The sequence below is a fragment of the Oncorhynchus keta genome, chromosome 13 (genome assembly GCF_023373465.1).
Source record: "Oncorhynchus keta strain PuntledgeMale-10-30-2019 chromosome 13, Oket_V2, whole genome shotgun sequence".
Lineage (NCBI taxonomy): Eukaryota > Metazoa > Chordata > Actinopteri > Salmoniformes > Salmonidae > Oncorhynchus > Oncorhynchus keta.
Genome location: NC_068433.1, coordinates 51,705,470 through 51,726,641, shown reverse-complemented (window position 1 = coordinate 51,726,641; position 21,172 = coordinate 51,705,470). Strand labels below are relative to the sequence as shown.

Genomic DNA, 21,172 nt, shown 5'->3' with positions numbered 1-21,172 from the left:
GAAGAGAAAGAGGAGAATCTGAAGGAGAGAGAGAAGAGGTCTGAGAGAACAGGAGAGAGGAGAGAGGTCTGAGAGAACAGGGAGAGAGAGGTCTGAGAGAACAGGAGAGAGAGGTCTGAGAGAACAGGGGAGAAGAGGTTCTGAGAGAACAGGAGAGAGAGGTCTGAGAGAACAGGAGAGAGAGAGGAGGTCTGAACAGAAAGAGAGGTCTGAGAGAACAGAGAGAGAGAGGTCTGAGAGAACAGAGAGAGAGAGGTCTGAGAGAACAGGAGAGAGAGGTCTGAGAGAACAGGAGAGGTCTGAGAGAACAGGAGAGAGAGAGAGAGAGGTCTGAGAGAACAGGAGAAGAGAGAAGGTCTGAACAGGAGAAGGTCAGGAGAGGGAGAGAGAGATCTGAGAGAACAGGAGAGAGAGAGAGGTCTGAGAGAACAGGAACAGAGAGAGAGGATCTGAGAGAACAGAGAGAGAGAGAGGTCTGAGAGAACAGGAGAGAGAGAGTCTGAGAGAACAGGAGAGAGAGGGGGTCTGAGAGAACAGGAGAGAGAGAGGTCTGAGAGAACAGGAGAGAGAGAGGGTCTGAGAGAACAGGAGAGGTCTGAGAAGGAGAGAGAGAGGTCTGAGAGAACAGGAGAGAGAGAGAGAACAGGTCTGAGAGAACAGGAGAGAGAGAGAGGTCTGAGAGAACAGGAGAGAGGGTCTGAGAGAACAGAGAGAGAAGGGTCTGAGAGAACAGGAGAGAGAGGTCTGAGAGAACAGGAGAGAGAGAGATGTCTGAGAAAGAACAGGAGAGAAGAGAGAGGTCTGAGAAGAACAGGGGAGAGAGAGGTCTGAGAGAGGTCAGAACAGGAGAGAGAGAGGTCTGAGAGAACAGGGGGAGAGAGAGAGAGGTCTGAGAGAACAGGAGAGAGGTCTGAGAGAACAGGAGAGAGGTCTGAGAGAACAGGAGAGAGGTCTGAGAGAACAGGAGAGAGGTCTGAGAGAACAGGAGAGAGAGGGTCTGAGAAGAACAGGAGAGAGAGAGAGGTCTGAGAGAACAGGAGAGAGAGAGAGGTCTGAGAGAACAGGAGAGAAGGGTCTGAGAGAACAGGAGAGAGAGAGAGAGGTCTGAGAGAACAGGAGAGAGAGAGAGGTCTGAGAGAACAGGAGAGGGTCTGAGAACAGAGAGAGAGAAAGGGTCTGAGAAGAACAGGAGAGAGAGAGAGATGTCTGAGAGAACAGAGAGAGAGAGAAGAGAGAGAGGTCTGAGAGAACAGGAGAGAGGTCTGAGAGAACAGGGAGAGAGAGGTCTGAGAGAACAGGAGAGAGAGAGGTCTGAGAGAACAGGAGGAGAGAGAGGTCTGAGAGAACAGGAGAGAGAGGTCTGAGAGAACAGGAGAGAGAGGTCTGAGAGAACAGGACAGGAGAGAGGTCTGAGAGAACAGGAGAGAGGTCTGAGAGAACAGGAGAGAGAGAGGTCTGAGAGAACAGGAGAGAGAGAGAGGTCTGAGAGAACAGGAGAGAGAGAGGTCTGAGAGAACAGGAGAGAGAGAAGTCTGAGAGAACAGGAGAGAGAGAGGTCTGAGAGAACAGGAGAGAGAGGTCTGAGAGAACAGAGGAGAGAGAGGTCTGAGAGAACAGGGGAGAGAGAGAGTTCTGAGAGAACAGGAGAGAGAGGTCTGAGAGAACAGGAGAGGTCTGAGAGAGAGAGTCTGAGAGAAGGAGAGGTCTGAGAGAACAGGAGAGAGAGAGAGGTCTGAGAGAACAGGAGAGAGAGAGGTCTGAGAGAACAGAGAGAGAGAGAGAGGTCTGAGAGAACAGGGAGAGAGAGAGAGGTCTGAGAGAACAGGAGAGACAGAGAGAGGTCTGAGAGAACAGGAGAGAGAGAGAGAGAGGTCTGAGAGAACAGGAGAGAGAGAGAGGTCTGAGAGAACAGGAGACAGAGAGAGGTCTGAGAGAACAGGAGGTCTGAGAGACAGAGAGGTCTGAGAGAGAGAAGGAGAGAGGTCTGAGAGAACAGGAGGAGAGGTCTGAGAGAACAGGAGAGAGAGGTCTGAGAGAACAGGAGAGAGAGAGAGTCAGAGAGAACAGGAGAGAGACAGAGAGAGGTCTGAGAGAACAGGGAGAGAGGTCTGAGAGAACAGGGAGAGAGAGGTCTGAGAGAACAGGAGAGAGAGAGAGGTCTGAGAGAACAGGAGAGAGAGAGAGGTCTGAGAGAACAGGAGAGACAGAGAGAGGTCTGAGAAGAACAGGAGAGAGAGAGAGGTCTGAGAGAACAGGGGAGAGGTCTGAGAGAACAGGAGGAGAGAGAGGTCAGAGAACAGGAGAGAGAGAGAGGTCTGAGAGAGAAAGAGAGGTCTGAGAGAACAGGAGAGAGAGAGAGGTCTGAGAGAACAGAGAGAGAGAGAGAGGTCTGAGAGAACAGGAGAGAGAGAGAGAGAGGTCTGAGAGAACAGGAGAGAGGTCTGAGAACAGGAGAGAGAGGTCTGAGAGAACAGGAGAGAGAGAGAGGTCTGAGAGAACAGGAGAGAGAGAGAGGTCTGAGAGAACAGGAGAGAGAGGTCTGAGAGAACAGGAGAGAGAGGTCTGAGAGAACAGGAGAGAGAGAGAGAGGTCTGAGAGAACAGGAGAGAGAGGTCTGAGAGAACAGGAGAGAGAGGTCTGAGAGAACAGGAGAGAGAGAGAGAGGTCTGAGAGAACAGGAGAGAGAGGTCTGAGAGAACAGGAGAGAGAGGTCTGAGAGAACAGGAGAGAGAGAGAGAGGTCAGAGAGAACAGGAGAGAGAGAGAGAGGTCTGAGAGAAAGAGAGGTCTGAGAGAACAGGAGAGAGAGAGAGAGAGGTCTGAGAGAACAGGAGAGAGAGAGAGAGAGGTCTGAGAGAACAGGAGAGAGAGAGAGAGAGAGGTCTGAGAGAACAGGAGAGAGAGGTCTGAGAGAACAGGAGAGAGAGGTCTGAGAGAACAGGAGAGAGAGGTCTGAGAGAACAGGAGAGAGAGAGAGAGGTCTGAGAGAACAGGAGAGAGAGAGAGGTCTGAGAGAACAGGAGAGAGAGAGAGGTCTGAGAGAACAGGAGAGAGAGAGAGATGTCTGAGAGAACAGGAGAGAGAGAGAGAGAGGTCTGAGAGAACAGGGGAGAGGTCTGAGAGAACAGGAGAGAGAGAGAGAGGTCTGAGAGAACAGGAGAGACAGAGAGGTCTGAGAGAACAGGAGAGAGAGAGAGATGTCTGAGAGAACAGGAGAGAGAGAGAGAGAGGTCTGAGAGAACAGGGGAGAGGTCTGAGAGAACAGGAGAGAGAGAGAGAGGTCTGAGAGAACAGGAGAGACAGAGAGGTCTGAGAGAACAGGAGAGAGAGAGGTCTGAGAGAACAGGGGAGAGAGAGGTCTGAGAGAACAGGAGAGAGAGAGAGAGGTCTGAGAGAACAGGAGAGAGAGAGGTCTGAGAGAACAGGAGAGAGACAGAGAGAGGTCTGAGAGAACAGGAGAGAGAGAGAGGTCTGAGAGAACAGGGGAGAGGTCTGAGAGAACAGGAGAGAGAGGTCTGAGAGAACAGGAGAGAGAGAGAGGTCAGAGAGAACAGGAGAGAGAGAGAGAGGTCTGAGAGAACAGAGAGAGAGAGAGAGGTCAGAGAGAACAGAGAGAGAGAGAGAGAGGTCTGAGAGAACAGGAGAAAGGTCTGAGAGAACAGGAGAGAGAGAGGTCTGAGAGAACAGGAGAGAGAGAGGTCTGAGAGAACAGGAGAGAGAGAGGTCTGAGAGAACAGGAGAGAGAGAAGTCTGAGAGAACAGGAGAGAGAGAGGTCTGAGAGAACAGGAGAGAGAGAGGTCTGAGAGAACAGGAGAGAGAGGTCTGAGAGAACAGGAGAGAGAGAGGTCTGAGAGAACAGGAGAGAGAGAGGTCTGAGAGAACAGGAGAGAGAGAGGTCTGAGAGAACAGGAGAGAGAGAGGTCTGAGAGAACAGGGGAGAGCGAGAGAGGTCAGAGAACAGGGGAGAGCGAGAGAGAGAGAGAAGGGTCTGGGGTTGAGAGAACAGGAGAGAGAGAGGTCTGAGAGAACAGGAGAGAGAAGGGTCTGAGAGAGAAGGGTCTGAGAGAACAGGAGAGAGAAGGGTCTGAGAGAACAGGAGAGAGAAGGGTCTGAGAGAACAGGAGAGAGAAGGGTCTGAGAGAACAGGAGAGAGAGAGGTCTGAGAGAGAAGGGTCTGAGAGAACAGGAGAGAGAAGGGTCTGAGAGAGAAGGGTCTGAGAGAACAGGAGAGAGAAGGGTCTGAGAGAGAAGGGTCTGAGAGAACAGGAGAGAGAAGGGTCTGAGAGAACAGGAGAGAGAAGGGTCTGAGAGAACAGGAGAGAGAAGGGTCTGAGAGAGAAGGGTCTGAGAGAACAGGAGAGAGAAGGGTCTGAGAGAACAGGAGAGAGAAGGGTCTGAGAGAACAGGAGAGAGAAGGGTCTGAGAGAACAGGAGAGAGAGAGGTCTGAGAGAACAGGGGAGAGAGAGGTCTGAGAGAACAGGAGAGAGAAGGGTCTGAGAGAACAGGAGAGAGAAGGGTCTGAGAGAACAGGAGAGAGAGAGGTCTGAGAGAACAGGGGAGAGAGAGGTCTGAGAGAACAGGGGAGAGCGAGAGAGAGAGAGAGTTATAGTGGAGAGGCACGATCACAGACTTCCACACCAACACTTAAATATGGAGCCACTTGCTTTAGGTCTGAAAATATATTTTTGGCCTCATATCAATGTACGTATCACAATTTTAATGAGTAAAGAAAACAGTATAAAATATATAATATTTACAAATAATCTCCATACTGTAGTCTAACCCCACAACATCTTCCCATTGCTGAAAATGACTTGTTCAAGACCAAGCTATGCTCTTCCCCCCTCAAAAGTCAACTTTTCAACAACCAATCAAAATGCTCATTCTGGTTGCAGAGGGTGCTTTCCTTCCACCACATTGGTCTGTGATAGACTAAACGATGATCTGGGGAGTGGGTCCCTTGCCTGTGAACACTGCAAAGCTGAAACTGGAAGAATGTATGAACGCACACAATCTGAGTGGAGTTGACAGAGGCAGGACCAACCACAGAGACAAACAAAAGATCTATAGAGTGATCAAACCAACAGAGAGAGCAGACAGTCGAGAGTAAGAAAGAAAGGAGAAGGGAGGAAGACCTGAAAGGGAACTTTGTGAGGGTGACGGAGGAGGAGTGGTGGAGGAGGAGGGTGGAGAGGAGGCCGGTGGGGGGTGTATATGTGACCCAGCGACCAACGGCTAGAGGGGTACATGATGACCTATAGGGGGAGGAACATAGAGGTCACAGAGAGGTCAAAGGGGGCCTGCTCGGCAACAGCACGGCAACAACACTGAAACCGTATGGTAACAGTTTGGTAACGCCATAGTAACACCACTGCAACGATGGTAGAACACCAGGGACACACCAAAGGAACATTTCATTTTGGCAAAAGAACACACATACATACACACAAGGATGTGGTAGAGAAAGGAGGACAAGACAGAGGAAGATTTTAAAACTAAGCCGTATCTGTCCTACCAGGAGGAGAGTAGGAGAGGAGGAGGAGAGAAGCAGATAAGGAGGAGGAGGAGAGGAGGAAAGGAGAGAAGAAGAGGAGAGGAGAAGGAGAGGAGGAGGTGGAGAGGAGCAGGAGGAAAGGAGAGAGGAGGAGAGGAGGAGAAGAGAGGAGGAGAGGAGGAGAAGAGAAGGACATAAGGAGGAGAGAAGGAGAAGAGGAGAGGAGGTGGAGAGGAGGAAAGGAAAGAGGAGGTGGAGAGTAGGAGGAGAGAAGGAGGAGGAGAGAAGGAGTAGTGGAGGTGGAGAGGAGGAAAGGAGAGAGAAGGAGGAGAGGTGGAGAGGAGGAGGGGGAAAGGAGACGAGGAGGGGGAAAGGAGAGAGGAGGTGGAGAGGAGGAGGAGGAAAGGAGAGAGGAGGAGGAGAGGAGTACAGAAGGAGAGGAGGAGGAGGAACAGTAATCCATGGGTTTACACAGACATAGAAGTGCTGCAAAATAATGACTGAACAGCTGCTGGAGGGAATATTAAGTGAATCCTGCAGCATGCTTCACTGTAGTTCCCTCCGCAGCACTACACAAGCCATTAACTACATTACCCACACACACAACACAAACACATGCGCACACACACATGCAGGCATATGCTCAAAAGCACACACAGACACGTGCACACAGACACACTTTCAGGGCAGGCGGTTAATGTAACAGCAGCGGAGTCATGCCATTGTCCATCATCTCTGTGACATGAACACACACACAAACAAACACACACACAGATGAGAGAGGGAAAGAAAACCTAATCTCCAACCCACTAGATAGCAGCACTACTATGACTACATATATTATATGACCTCCAACAGCACAGAGAGAGAGACAAACATGTCCCCCGACTCACTTTACCTGTCCCCCGACTCACTTTACCTGTCCCCCGACTCACTTTACCTGTCCCCCGACTCACTTTACCTGTCCCCCGACTCACTTTACCTGTCCCCCGACTCACTTTACCTGTCCCCCGACTCACTTTACCTGTCCCCCGACTCACTTTACCTGTCCCCCGACTCACTTTACCTGTCCCCCGACTCACTTTACCTGTCCCCCGACTCACTTTACCTGTCCCCCGACTCACTTTACCTGTCCCCCGACTCACTTTACCTGTCCCCGACTCACTTTACCTGTCCCCCGACTCACTTTACCTGTCCCCCGACTCACTTTACCTGTCCCCCGACTCAATTTACCTGTCCCCTGACTCAATTTACCTGTCCCCTGACTCAATTTACCTGTCCCCTGACTCACTTTCTGGAAGGGGACATTAGTATTGTGTTCTGTACATGAGAAGCCAGCACAAATAGCACTTACCTCACTCATAGTATGCTTCCCAAATGGCATCCTATTCCTTTATAGTGCACTACGTTTGACCAGGGCCCATGCAATATATAGGGAATAGGGTGCCACATTTGGGCCGGACCATACTCATATAGCCCAGTAAATCCACATGGGAACACTATACAGAATAATGCTTTTAAGGCTCCAGTGGTGTACAGTGCATGTCTATGGTATATCTGACTGTCCGTCTAGGTCTATTTTAAAGCTCCAGGAACTGGAATACAAGGGGAGGCTGCGGGGAGAGGAGGCTGACAGACAGGCACTCTGGCTGGGGTAGATGGCTCTGGTAACGTCACACACACATTGTGAGCAGGGCTGGGCTCCACAGAGCTCTATGTAAACAGCCCTCATCAATCAACCAGGGCTGTAAGAGACTGCAGGAAGAGAAAGATAAAGTGGGTCTTTTACAGATCAAACATCCATCTCCACCAGTGATATAGTGGTCAGAAAATAGGTGGGTAAACTCTGACGCTTCCCTTTCTTTCAATGCATTATTCTGCAAAAGGTGTTTACTTTCACTTACCCTCTACTACACCTCTGATCTACACCTCCGACCTGCACCCCCGATCTACACTGCTGAACCACACTACAGCTCCGACCTGCACCTCCACTACATCTCCGACCTGCACCTCCACTACACCTCGGACCTGCACCTCCACTACATCTCGGACCTGCACCTCCACTACACCTCCACTACAGCTCCGATCTACACCTCCGACCTGCACCTCCACTACAGCTCCGATCTATACCTCCGACCTGCACCTCCACTACACCTCCACTACACCTCGGACCTGCACCTCCACTACATCTCGGACCTGCACCTCCACTACACCTCCACTACAGCTCCGATCTACACCTCCGACCTGCACCTCCACTACACCTCCACTACATCTCGGACCTGCACCTCCACTACAGCTCCGATCTACATCTCCGACCTGCACCTCCGATCTACACCTCCGACCTGCACCTCCACTACATCTCGGACCTGCACCTCCACTACAGCTCCGATCTACACCTCCGACCTGCACCTCCACTACACCTCCGACCTGCACCTCCACTACAGCTCCGATCTACACCTCCGACCTGCACCTCCACTACACCTCCACTACACAGGTGCATACTGTTAACCATGAGATTCTCATCACAAAATTGTCCAAGTTCAACTTTTCCCCTGATGCCTTGAGATGGAAGAAATCATACCTTGAAGGCAGAACTCAGTGTGTCAGAGTGAGCAATGAGCTGTCGCCCACTCTTAGCTATGATGTGGGTGTGCCCCAAGGGTCAATACTGGGGCCCCTCCTGTTCAGCCTGTACATTAATGATCTGCCTTCTGTCTGTACTGGGTCTGAAGTTCAAATGTATGCCGATGATACAGTGATATATGTGCATGCAAAGAGCAAACAACAAGCTGCACAAGAACTCACTACTGTAATGGTCCAGGTTACAAAGTGGCTCAGTGACCCGTGTTTGCATCTCAATGTGAAAAAAACTGTTTGCATGTTCTTCACAAAGAGGGCAACAGATGCTACTGAGCCAGATGTCTATGTGTCAGGGGAGAAGCTCCAGGTGGTATCCGATTTTAAGTACCTTGGCATCATACTTGATTCCAACCTCTCTTTTAAAAAGCATGTGAAAAAGGTAATTCAAATAACTAAATTCAATCTAGCTAATTTCCGATTTATACGAAATTGTTTGACTACAGAGGTAGCAAAACTATACTTCAAATCTATGATACTCCCCACTTAACATACTGCTTGACTAGTTGGGCCCAAGCTTGCTGTACAACATTAAAACCTATTCAGTCTGTCTACAAACAGGCTCTCAAAGTGCTTGATAGGAAGCCCAATAGCCATCATCATTGTCACATCCTTAGAAAACATGAGCTCTTGAGTTGGGAAAATCTTGTGCAATACACCGACGCATGTCTTGTATTCAAGATCCTTAATGGCCTGGCTCCCCCTCCACTCAATATTTTTGTTAAACAGAAAACCCAGACATATGGCAGCAGATCCACAAGGTCTGCCATGAGAGGTGACTGTATAGTTCCCCTAAGGAAAAGCACCTTTAGTAAATCTGCATTCTCTGTGAGAGCTTCCCATGTCTGGAATACACTGCCATCAGACACACATAACTGCACCACATATCACACTTTCACAAAATGCTTGAAGACATGGCCAAAGGTCAATCAGATTTGTGAACATGGTCCCTAGCTGTGTGTTGCCGCTTTCCATGTTGTCTGTAGCTTGTGAGGTATGGAAACACTTTGTTGCTTTTATGAATTTTGTCTTGCTGCTTTTTGTTCTATGTTGCTCTGTCTGTATGCTATGTCTTGCTTGTCCTATGTTGCTATGTCTATGGTGATATTGTCTATATTGTAATTGTTTTTAATAACCTGCCCAGGGACTGCGGTTGAAAATTAGCCGGCTGGCTAAAACCGGCACTTTTACTGAAACGTTGATTAATGTGCACTGTCCCTGTAAAAATAAAATAAACTAAACTAAACTAAACCTCGGACCTGCACCTCCACTACATCTCGGACCTGCACCTCCACTACACCTCCACTACAGCTCCGATCTACACCTCCGACCTGCACCTCCACTACACCTCCGACCTGCACCTCCACTACACCTTCAACCTACACCTCACCTCCGACCTACACTACAAGCTCAGTGTGGCCAAGACACACATGCACACACACACACAACAGACCACAAAGGTGAGAGATCGTGATGGAAGTTGCAGTAGAGGGTAAAGGTTAAACGGAGGGTATAAACTAGTGTCATTACTCACAGACTTGCGGATGTTGACGCGGGGCTTGGGGACGGGCTTGTTGGGCTTGATGTCGAAGCTCTCTGGCAGTGTGGAGGAGCCATGGCCACTCTTCCTGGCCTGCAGGGCCAGCTGGTAGGCTACTTCAAAGGCCTGGCCCAGGGTCAGGATGATCTCATACGCCAGGTTCTGTTATAAACACACACACAAGCACGCATGCACACACACACAAAATGTCATAAACACACACACACACATACGCATGTAATGTTACGCATGTATGAGCACGCACTTACGCAAACACACACTATGTCAAATCTTCCATTTCATCATAACAGTAGTTCTCAAGCCAGGAAGTAACTAATTAATAAAGACACTTGTCCCCCTCACAGACAGAGGGTGCTGTGTGTGTGTGTGTGTGTGTGTGTGTGTGTGTGTGTGTGTGTGTGTGTGTGTGTGTGTGTGTGTGTGTGAGACTCACCACGTCGAAGGCAGTGAAGACATGGCAGTAGTGGTGGCTGGACTTGAGGTCTTTGGTGATGTAGGCAAACGTGGACAGATCCTCAGGATCCTGGGCCGCACATGAGATGTTACGGATCTCATGCTCAGCTATGATGTTCTACAGAGAGAGACAGAGGGAGAGACAGAGAGAGACAGGGGGAAGGAAGGAGAGAGTGTGGGAGAGAGAGATACAGAGAGAGAGAAAGACACAGAGAGAGAGGGAGGGAAGGGTTGGAGATCTTTAGAGAAAGTTTATGTGATGGAAGTTCACTGTTCATCTTGTGAAACTGACAATGTTATTTTTTGCTTCCACCCAGTGCTGTTCAGTTCTTACTCTCAGTAATGGTGCTTCCACCCAGTGCTGTTCAGTTCTTACTCTCAGTAATGGTGCTTCCACCCAGTGCTGTTCAGTTCTTACTCTCAGTAATGGTGCTTCCACCCGGTGCTGTTCAGTTCTTACTCTCAGTAATGGTGCTTCCACCCGGTGCTGTTCAGTTCTTACTCTCAGTAATGGTGCCGGAGGAAAGAAAGCCTCTCACCTTGTTTGTAGCGTCGATGAACTTGACTCCCTTGTAGGAGACGGACAGAACAATGGTCGGGACTTTCTTCATCTGTTCTGTAGACTTCTGTAGAGTGGAGAGAGAGAAAGAGGGGGAAAAGAGGAGTCTGAGTTAACACTTGATGTCAAATAGACTGATGGCCACCAACACAAGGCTAACAAGACGGTCTCACCGTCTCCCTCCACAGCAGAATGATAAAACCCTACAATAAGAATCTCTTCACAATATAATACAATTTTAGAGAGAGTGGGGACTATGGTTGCAAAACTTTCAATAAATTCCCTGTTTTCTTTTCAGAGATCCTGGGTTGGAGGATTCTGGGTTTACCACTTATTCCCTCCTGATACCGGGATATTTCGGGAAAGGCAGGGAATTTATTGAAAGTTCTCGGAATTGTGCAACCCCAGTGGGGACAGATAGAGATGAGAGCTTATGAGATGAGAGCTCAACAAAGCTTATAACGAGATAGAATAAGAGGGAAGGGGTGGGAAGAGAGAGAGAGAAAGATGAAATCAACACAAGCTTATAACTAAGCAGAAAAAGAGGGAGATGGGGATGAGCTCACTGCACAGAGAGAGCCAGCCTATCAACACACTCTCCTCTTTACTAGCAGAATCAATTCCAATCTTCTCAAAGTTCAAAGGTTACCCCTTGACTTATGGAAAACAATGGGTGCAAATGACATTTTCAAAACGTATAGATTTCCCCCTTGGAGGCCCAATAAAGCTATCAGCTTTCAACCCATAAATATTCCTCCTATATTCCTTTCTTCTTTCTATTCCCACCCAGACTTACTATCACCGCTCTAGTCTGACAGCGGCATGTTTCTTTCCCTTTCTCCCATTGTTAAGCTCATTATGCGCTGCCGCAGTGGGGAATGATGTGACTTCAAATCACTATCACCCTAGTACCATTATTCCACCTGTCAGGGATTTCATATATTCAACAGATCCTGTATGAATTCCTCTCCTCCTCTCTCTCCCTCCCTCCCTCCCCCCACACCCCCCCACTCCCCACTCCCCACCCCCCTTGCTCTGACTCTCTGTGTTTCTTCAACATCAGCATATTTCTAGTGCAGCGGTTCCCTGTCAAGATCACGGGCTTGTGAGGGCCGACAAACGCAGCGCTGCTAGACACAAAGACAGAAGATGGGGGAGCAGAGGGAATTACATATGCATCTGGACCATGTTGATACTGTGTCCACAAGCATGGAAATATAGAGAGAAAAGAGGAAGAGTGATGGAGAGGGGGGTATAACAGGACGCAGGTACAGTAGGTACATCGAGAGCGGAGCTCCAAATTTAATGACCCTTGAAGTCTGACAATAAAAACAACAGCATCAATCATTTTGGCAGATCAAGATAAACCGAGAGGGGAGGGGGAGAGGGAGGTAGAGAGAGGGAGGGGGAGAGGGAGGTAGAGAGAGGGAAGGGGAGAGGGAGAGGTAGAGAGAAGGGGGAGAGGGAGAGGTAGAGAGGAGGGGGAGAGGGAGAGGTAGAGAGAAGGGGAGAGGGAGAGGTAGAGAGGAGGGGGAGAGGGAGAGGTAGAGAGAGGAGGGGAGAGGGAGAGGTAGAGAGGAGGGGGAGAGGGAGAGGAAGAGAGGAGGGGGCGAGGGAGAGGGAGAGAGGAGGGGGAGAGGGAGAGGTAGAGAGGAGAGGGAGAGGGAGGTAGAGAGAGGGAAGGGGAGAGGGAGAGGTAGAGAGAAGGGGGAGAGGGAGAGGTAGAGAGGAGGGGAGAGGGAGAGGTAGAGAGGAGGGGGAGAGGGGAGAGGAGGAGGAGGAGAGGGAGGTAGAGAGAGGGAAGGGGAGAGGGAGAGGTAGAGAGAAGGGGGAGAGGGAGAGAGGAGAGGAGGGGGAGAGGGGAGAGGTAGAGAGGAGGGGGAGAGGGAGAGGTAGAGAGGAGGGGGAGGGGAGAGGTAGAGAGGAGGGGGAGAGGGAGAGGTAGAGAGAAGGGGGAGAGGGAGAGGTAGAGAGAGGAGGGGAGAGGGAGAGGTAGAGAGGAGGGGGAGAGGGAGAGGTAGAGAGGAGGGGGAGAGGGAGAGGTAGAGAGGAGGGGGAGAGGGAGAGGTAGAGGCTCTCTACTCTCCTCAGATGTGACCAAACAGATAAAGATGAGGAGGAGAAAGGACGGAACATATTAATAGTCTGCTTCCTCACTGCAGTAACTCAGTAGAGAGAGAGAGAGATTGAATGAAAGTGAAAGAGAGGGTGAAGGTGAGTGAAAGAGAAGGTGAATGAAAGAGAAGGTGAATGAAAGTGAAAGAGAAGGTGAATGAAAGAGAAGGTGAATGAAAGTGAAAGAAGGTGAGTGAAAGAGAAGGTGAATGAAAGAGAAGGTGAATGAAAGTGAAAGAGAAGGTGAGTGAAAGAGAAGGTGAATGAAAGTGAAAGAGAATAAAAGAGAGCAAAATAGTTGGAGGTGAATCCAGGTAAAAAATGACACTACAGTGGTGGTTAAAGTGGCCCTAGTTTCTCTCTCTGAGTGGTAGTGATGGGCCGGGCCCTCTTACCCTCATCTTGGAGCAGGCGTCTTGTGTTGACTCTGTTCCTCTCAGCTCTTTCACCAGCATGGAGCCCAGGTACTGTCAGAGACATAAAGGTAAACAACGGTAGCATTCACATTCCATCCTAGAACTATTAGACAGACACATGAAGGATCATAGAATCATTCAATGTAAGATGGAAACTTAAATGATCAAATAACTAAACTCCCAAAAGTCTAATACTTCAATTTGGAAGAAAACAACAATATTCTGCTGAGATGATGACTTCACTTGCTGTGTGTGTGTTGCAGATAGCCAGCCAGTCGCATAATAACGCAGTGCTTTCTGATGTGATGAAAACAACCTGGAAATCCCCAGAGGAGTGTAAACAGGGCTGGGGCGGGCAGGAAATGTGCAAAGTGGGGAGGTCAATAAGTGAGGACCTGGTTCGTGAGGACACAGACCCAATTTAATAAAGGTGGTGTTTATGGGGACAGTACTTACGGGAACATTAGGGCTAAAGGGATGTAATGGGTGTACGATTAACTGCTCAGTGCGCCCACTGTTGATTTGAGAGCTAAAAGCCCCAAAGAGGATTTTTTACAAGATGTTCTGACACCCAAAGTGCAAACATTGATCATTTTATACCTCGACCCCCTGACTCTAAATCATTTACCCTTCAGGATATACTTTTGAAAAATGTCCCGGCAAAACGATCCACCTGATCTTACCCTTCGTCAAAAGATAACAAATACATTGCATTAGCTTAACGGTAACACAACCACACCCTGATTTCTCTCCTATTTTAAGTGCAGTAGAATGAATGAGTCATTTCTTTATGGGAGGTAGGCTGGTGGTTGTAGTGGGGCTGTCTGGGCTGGTTACTGCTCTGTCTGGCTCTGTTGTTAATAATGCTACGGTATCAAGGGAGCGTTGTCTGTTCTCGTATGGAGAACACTGTAATAACGTTACAAACCTCCAAGAAGCCCTTGTCTCTGGGTGTGTGTGTGTGTGTGTGTGTGTGTGTGTGTGTGTGTGTGTGTGTGTGTGTGTGTGTGTGTGTGTGTGTGTGTGTGTGTGTGTGTGTGTGTGTGTGAGCGCATCAATGTGCACACATACAGTAAATCCTGTTACAGTGTCAGGGTAGTGTCGTCTGAGGCTGAAAACGTTACAGAGAACATAGTAATAACATTACAGAGTGAAAGCGCTCAGGGCTTTGGGGAACCAGTATTGACCGATTATACAGTTGGGGTTATGTGTGTCATTCTAGCCATGTAAGGATGACGTAAGAGCGCTGTCAAAAGAACATCATCTTAAGAGGACACGTTGTGATAATGTTGGAGCAACATCTTAGCAGCGTTTCCCTTTAAGAGTACAAACAACCGTGCCTGTGTTAAAACTACATTCAACAACCATCACACCCTCGAAATGGACAATGTAAATCATGCTCGACATTAAACCCTAAAGTGGTGAAATTATGTTAGGGTATTGTCTGAGGTTTAATTTTGACAACATTGAAATAACGTTAGGACATTATCTGGTGTAATAAAGAAGGTATGTCAAATATAATGTGATGACATTTGGCGTTCTAAGAATGTTAATAAAGAAAGTATAATGACATCAGAGCTGGTCTATAATAAAGAAAGTATAATGACATCAGAGCTGGTCTATAATAAAGAAAGTATAATGACATCAGAGCTGGTCTATAATAAAGAAAGTATAATGACATTAGAGCTGGTCTATAATAAAGAAAGTATAATGACATCAGAGCTGGTCTATAATAAAGAAAGTATAATGACATTAGAGCTGGTCTATAATAAAGAAAGTATAATGACATTAGAGCTGGTCTATAATAAAGAAAGCATAATGACATTAGAGCTGGTCTATAATAAAGAAAGCATAATGACATCAGAGCTGGTCTATAATAAAGAAAGTATAATGACATTAGAGCTGGTCTATAATAAAGAAAGTATAATGATATTAGAGCTGGTCTATAATAAAGAAAGTATAATGACATTAGAGCTGGTCTATAATAAAGAAAGTATAATGACATCAGAGCTGGTCTATAATAAAGAAAGTATAATGACATCAGAGCTGGTCTATAATAAAGAAAGTATAATGACATTAGAGCTGGTCTATAATAAAGAAAGTATAATGATATTAGAGCTGGTCTATAATAAAGAAAGTATAATGACATTAGAGCTGGTCTATAATAAAGAAAGTATAATGACATCAGAGCTGGTCTATAATAAAGAAAGTATAATGATATTAGAGCTGGTCTATAATAAAGAAAGTATAATGATATTAGAGCTGGTCTATAATAAAGAAAGTATAATGATATTAGAGCTGGTCTATAATAAAGAAAGTATAATGACATTAGAGCTGGTCTATAATAAAGAAAGTATAATGACATCAGAGCTGGTCTATAATAAAGAAAGTATAATGATATTAGAGCTGGTCTATAATAAAGAAAGTAAATGACAAAGTCTATAATAAAGAAAGTATAATGACATCAGAGCTGGTCTATAATAAAGAAAGTATAATGACATTAGAGCTGGTCTATAATAAAGAAAGTATAATGACATTAGAGCTGGTCTATAATAAAGAAAGTATAATGATATTAGAGCTGGTCTATAATAAAGAAAGTATAATGACATTAGAGCTGGTCTATAATAAAGAAAGTATAATGACATTAGAGCTGGTCTATAATAAAGAAAGTATAATGACATTAGAGCTGGTCTATAATAAAGAAAGTATAATGATATTAGAGCTGGTCTATAATAAAGAAAGTATAATGACATTAGAGCTGGTCTATAATAAAGAAAGTATAATGACATCAGAGCTGGTCTATAATAAAGAAAGTATAATGACATTAGAGCTGGTCTATAATAAGTATAATGATATTAGAGCTGGTCTATAATGTATAATGACATTAGAGCTGGTCTATAATAAAGAAAGTATAATGACATCAGAGCTGGTCTATAATAAAGAAAGTATAATGACATCAGAGCTGGTCTATAATAAAGAAAGTATAATGATATTAGAGCTGGTCTATAATAAAGAAAGTATAATGATATTAGAGCTGGTCTATAATAAAGAAAGTATAATGATATTAGAGCTGGTCTATAATAAAGAAAGTATAATGACATTAGAGCTGGTCTATAATAAAGAAAGTATAATGACATTAGAGCTGGTCTATAATCTATAATGACAAAGCTGGTCTATAATAAAGAAAGTATAATGACATCAGAGCTGGTCTATAATAAAGAAAGTATAATGACATTAGAGCTGGTCTATAATAAAGAAAGTATAATGATATTAGAGCTGGTCTATAATAAAGAAAGTATAATGATATTAGAGCTGGTCTATAATAAAGAAAGTATAATGACATTAGAGCTGGTCTATAATAAAGAAAGCATAATGACATCAGAGCTGGTCTATAATAAAGAAAGTATAATGACATTAGAGCTGGTCTATAATAAAGAAAGTATAATGATATTAGAGCTGGTCTATAATAAAGAAAGTATAATGACATTAGAGCTGGTCTATAATAAAGAAAGTATAATGACATCAGAGCTGGTCTATAATAAAGAAAGTATAATGACATTAGAGCTGGTCTATAATAAAGAAAGTATAATGATATTAGAGCTGGTCTATAATAAAGAAAGTATAATGATATTAGAGCTGGTCTATAATAAAGAAAGTATAATGACATTAGAGCTGGTCTATAATAAAGAAAGCATAATGACATCAGAGCTGGTCTATAATAAAGAAAGTATAATGACATTAGAGCTGGTCTATAATAAAGAAAGCATAATGACATCAGAGCTGGTCTATAATAAAGAAAGTATAATGACATTAGAGCTGGTCTATAATAAAGAAAGTATAATGACATTAGAGCTGGTCTATAATAAAGAAAGCATAATGACATTAGAGCTGGTCTATAATAAAGAAAGCATAATGACATCAGAGCTGGTCTATAATAAAGAAAGTATAATGACATTAGAGCTGGTCTATAATGATATTAAGCTGGTCTATAATAAAGAAAGTATAATGACATTAGAGCTGGTCTATAATAAAGAAAGTATAATGATATTAGAGCTGGTCTATAATAAAGAAAGTATAATGACATTAGAGCTGGTCTATAATAAAGAAAGTATAATGACATTAGAGCTGGTCTATAATAAAGAAAGTATAATGACATTAGAGCTGGTCTATAATAAAGAAAGTATAATGACATTAGAGCTGGTCTATAATAAAGAAAGCATAATGATATTAGAGCTGGTCTATAATAAAGAAAGTATAATGACATTAGAGCTGGTCTATAATAAAGAAAGTATAATGACATTAGAGCTGGTCTATAATAAAGAAAGTATAATGACATTAGAGCTGGTCTATAATAAAGAAAGTATAATGACATCAGAGCTGGTCTATAATAAAGAAAGTATAATGACATTAGAGCTGGTCTATAATAAAGAAAGCATAATGATATTAGAGCTGGTCTATAATAAAGAAAGTATAATGACATTAGAGCTGGTCTATAATAAAGAAAGTATAATGATATTAGAGCTGGTCTATAATAAAGAAAGTATAATGATATTAGAGCTGGTCTATAATAAAGAAAGTATAATGACATTAGAGCTGGTCTATAATAAAGAAAGTATAATGACATCAGAGCTGGTCTATAATAAAGAAAGTATAATGACATTAGAGCTGGTCTATAATAAAGAAAGTATAATGACATTAGAGCTGGTCTATAATAAAGAAAGTATAATGACATCAGAGCTGGTCTATAATAAAGAAAGTATAATGACATTAGAGCTGGTCTATAATAAAGAAAGCATAATGACATTAGAGCTGGTCTATAATAAAGAAAGTATAATGACATTAGAGCTGGTCTATAATAAAGAAAGCATAATGACATTAGAGCTGGTCTATAATAAAGAAAGCATAATGACATTAGAGCTGGTCTATAATAAAGAAAGTATAATGACATTAGAGCTGGTCTATAATAAAGAAAGTATAATGACATTAGAGCTGGTCTATAATAAAGAAAGTATAATGACATTAGAGCTGGTCTATAATAAAGAAAGTATAATGACATCAGAGCTGGTCTATAATAAAGAAAGCATAATGACATTAGAGCTGGTCTATAATAAAGAAAGCATAATGACATTAGAGCTGGTCTATAATAAAGAAAGTATAATGACATTAGAGCTGGTCTATAATAAAGAAAGTATAATGACATTAGAGCTGGTCTATAATAAAGAAAGTATAATGACATCAGAGCTGGTCTATAATAAAGAAAGTATAATGACATCAGAGCTGGTCTATAATAAAGAAAGTATAATGACATCAGAGCTGGTCTATAATAAAGAAAGTATAATGACATTAGAGCTGGTCTATAATAAAGAATGTATAATGACATCAGAGCTGGTCTATAATAAAGAAAGTATAATGACATTAGAGCTGGTCTATAATAAAGAAAGCATAATGACATTAGAGCTGGTCTATAATAAAGAAAGCATAATGACATTAGAGCTGGTCTATAATAAAGAAAGTATAATGACATTAGAGCTGGTCTATAATAAAGAAAGTATAATGACATTAGAGCTGGTCTATAATAAATCCTCAACTCTATCCTCTTCCTCTGTACACTGCTTACATACATCCTCGACTATATCCTCTCTATCTCACTGCTTAACGCTCCATGCTTTTTAAATGTGTTTCTTTTCTCCCTCCCTCCCTCCCTCCCTCCCTCCCTCCCTCCCTCCCTCCCTCCCTCCCTCCCTCCCTCCCTCCCTCCCTCCCTCCCTCCCTCCCTCCCTCCCTCCCTCCCTCCATCCATCCATCCTTCGCTTTCCCTCCTTTTCTTTCTCTCTCAGATTCTCCTCTATCTCACTTCGTGGGGCCATGTGGAGCTTCAGTTCTGTGAGTGGTTGCTTGGCACCAATTATTTTATTTATTTACACTTTCTCTCTGCCTTCCTTTCTCCCTCTCTCAACCCACACTACCTTATCCCTATCTCTCAACCCACACTACCTTTCCCTCCCTCTCTTAACCCACATTACCTTTTCCCTGACTCTCTCACAAACTCTCTCGCTTACTCACACTCACTCACTGTTTCTCTCTCTCTTTCTCTCTAATCCTCTAGCCCCCTCATCTCCACAACAGCAGCTCTGAGCCAATCACTATGCACAACTGTGCAAGAGTCAATCACAATTCAACACGGCTGGCCCTGAGAGCCAATGGGAGCCTCCAGACTCCAAATGGGAGCCAATCATCTTCCCGGTGATTCATCAGCTGAAAGTGGGTAGTAATCAGTGTTACATGGTTGCTGGGGCTAAGCCAATCAAATGTACGTGTGCTGTATCCTTGGTAACATGGCTGGTTTTATGTAATGGGAGGCTAAAATTACTGCAGCAGCATGAATAGCTTGGTGCAGTATTGATCGAAGGGTGAAACATGATTTTACTCCTGAATACCTCCAGTGTGTCGGTTAGGTAACAGAAGTGCAGGTACTTTAAGTCAGAGGGCATAACATATGTCAGCTATAGGCCAGGGCTCGAGCAGATAGTAGGATTGTGGAGAGCTGTCAAAGAGTATTATGGAGTGTCAGTGTGTGTGTGTGTGTGTGTGTGTTAGTGTGTGTGGGGGGTATTATTCAAACCTTTTCAGCAGGAACCCCATTCTTTCCACCACAATTTCTGGTTGAATTACTTACCAATAATTTTTTTCCAACCCCACCCGAACACACATACGACACAACCTTCAAATCTGTACATTTTTACATCAACAAATAACCTTCACTATAGTTTCTTCTCTTATCAAAATACATTTACTCAATAAAATTGTATTTGTTTGTACTATCTTCCTGAAAAACGTATATTGTCCCATACAATAATCTGTACTCTAAATGTTTAGTTCCTTTTTATTGACCCCACTGATGTTCCCCTAGCGGGGTCGCGACCCCGACTTTGAATACCTCTGCTGTAGAATATGTTACGATGCTAATGTAGCGTTTTGCATGCATACACATTCACAAGCATATCATACATGCATGAAAAGCATACTAACACACACACACACACACACACACACAGTATAACGTAGGGGCAGGACTACTCACATAAGCTTCATAGTCACACGACTGGAAGATGAGTTTCTCAGGGTGGTGCTGCCAGTACTGCACTGGAGTGGACGAGGTGGCCTCGTTGGGAGGACGCAACGTGATTGGCTCGCACCATTCGCCTTGCTGTAACGACAGCCAATGGCAAGATCAGACACAGGCCACGGATGAGGAATCACAGACGATTACAAGGAAAAGGATTGGGCACAAACTTAAGTCAAGCATATTCTGAGCTGATACATCTAGTCTGTCAGATATGTGCTGCCGTTCGCTCCTAACCACATGGCACTTCTATGATGTAACAGGTTCTAATCCAGAATGACTGAACATGAAAAGCTTAACAACAACACTTCAACAACATTTTGAGACCTCACTGTGTTTCTATGGATCATCCTCTCCTAATGCTAAGTGCGTTTTAACAGTCTTAGACGGGTCATATTTAAATGGCTTTTCATACTGTTTAATTCCCCTAGCTAGTGCTATGATGCTCACACCTCCCCTGGCACTGTGTGGAAAATCCCCTGTCCTTCTTTCTTTCATCCTATTCAGCAGAAACAGGAAATGGATATATATTTAGCTACAGTACTTTTCCCTTGGCCAATATGTTCTAAATCAAATGGAAACCATCATGAGTAAATGGATTTGTATTATCAACAAATATAATGTACATTTATATCACATACATTGACAGTTGACTGTTCGACTGTTCGTCACGTACATTGACATTGTCACGTACAATGACAACAACAGTATTTGATGCACACTGGCATCACAGACAACTTACAGTATCATTTCTTGCAGAAGGTCTTTCTCCAACATCATGAGACTGATAAATAAATAAATAGAAATAAGATC

General features: G+C 44.5%; 1 protein-coding gene and 2 long non-coding RNA genes across 6 annotated transcripts in view; 2 read left to right on the top strand and 1 right to left on the bottom strand.

The window, feature by feature from the left end:
* The first annotated feature begins 1,482 nt into the window (after nt 1–1,482).
* Nucleotides 1,483–6,388, top strand: LOC127906854 (uncharacterized). Of its 3 annotated transcripts, none has more exons than XR_008063008.1 (3): nt 1,483–1,629; nt 4,342–4,417; nt 4,468–6,388. It is a non-coding gene; the product is annotated as an uncharacterized LOC127906854 (long non-coding RNA). The 3 variants fall into 3 exon arrangements; XR_008063010.1 differs by lacking the exon at nt 4,342–4,417 and adding an exon at nt 4,252–4,327; XR_008063009.1 differs by lacking the exon at nt 4,342–4,417 and adding an exon at nt 4,057–4,132.
* Nucleotides 2,546–3,496, top strand: LOC127906855 (uncharacterized). Of its 2 annotated transcripts, none has more exons than XR_008063012.1 (3): nt 2,546–2,768; nt 2,873–2,903; nt 3,463–3,496. It is a non-coding gene; the product is annotated as an uncharacterized LOC127906855 (long non-coding RNA). The 2 variants fall into 2 exon arrangements; XR_008063011.1 differs by lacking the exon at nt 3,463–3,496 and adding an exon at nt 3,087–3,325.
* Nucleotides 6,389–9,519: 3,131 nt separating the features above from the next.
* The window catches only part of LOC118392606 (ankyrin repeat and sterile alpha motif domain-containing protein 1B-like), a 368,819-nt gene continuing 357,166 nt past the window's right edge, over nt 9,520–21,172 (bottom strand). The window contains exons 23-27 of the mRNA XM_052460670.1: nt 20,318–20,443; nt 13,216–13,287; nt 10,686–10,772; nt 10,127–10,264; nt 9,520–9,834 (exon numbers count right to left, since the gene is read on the bottom strand). Coding sequence (XP_052316630.1) covers nt 9,535–9,834; nt 10,127–10,264; nt 10,686–10,772; nt 13,216–13,287; nt 20,318–20,443 — 723 coding nt within the window. The 3' untranslated portion in view covers nt 9,520–9,534. The remainder of the gene's footprint in view (nt 9,835–10,126; nt 10,265–10,685; nt 10,773–13,215; nt 13,288–20,317; nt 20,444–21,172) is intronic.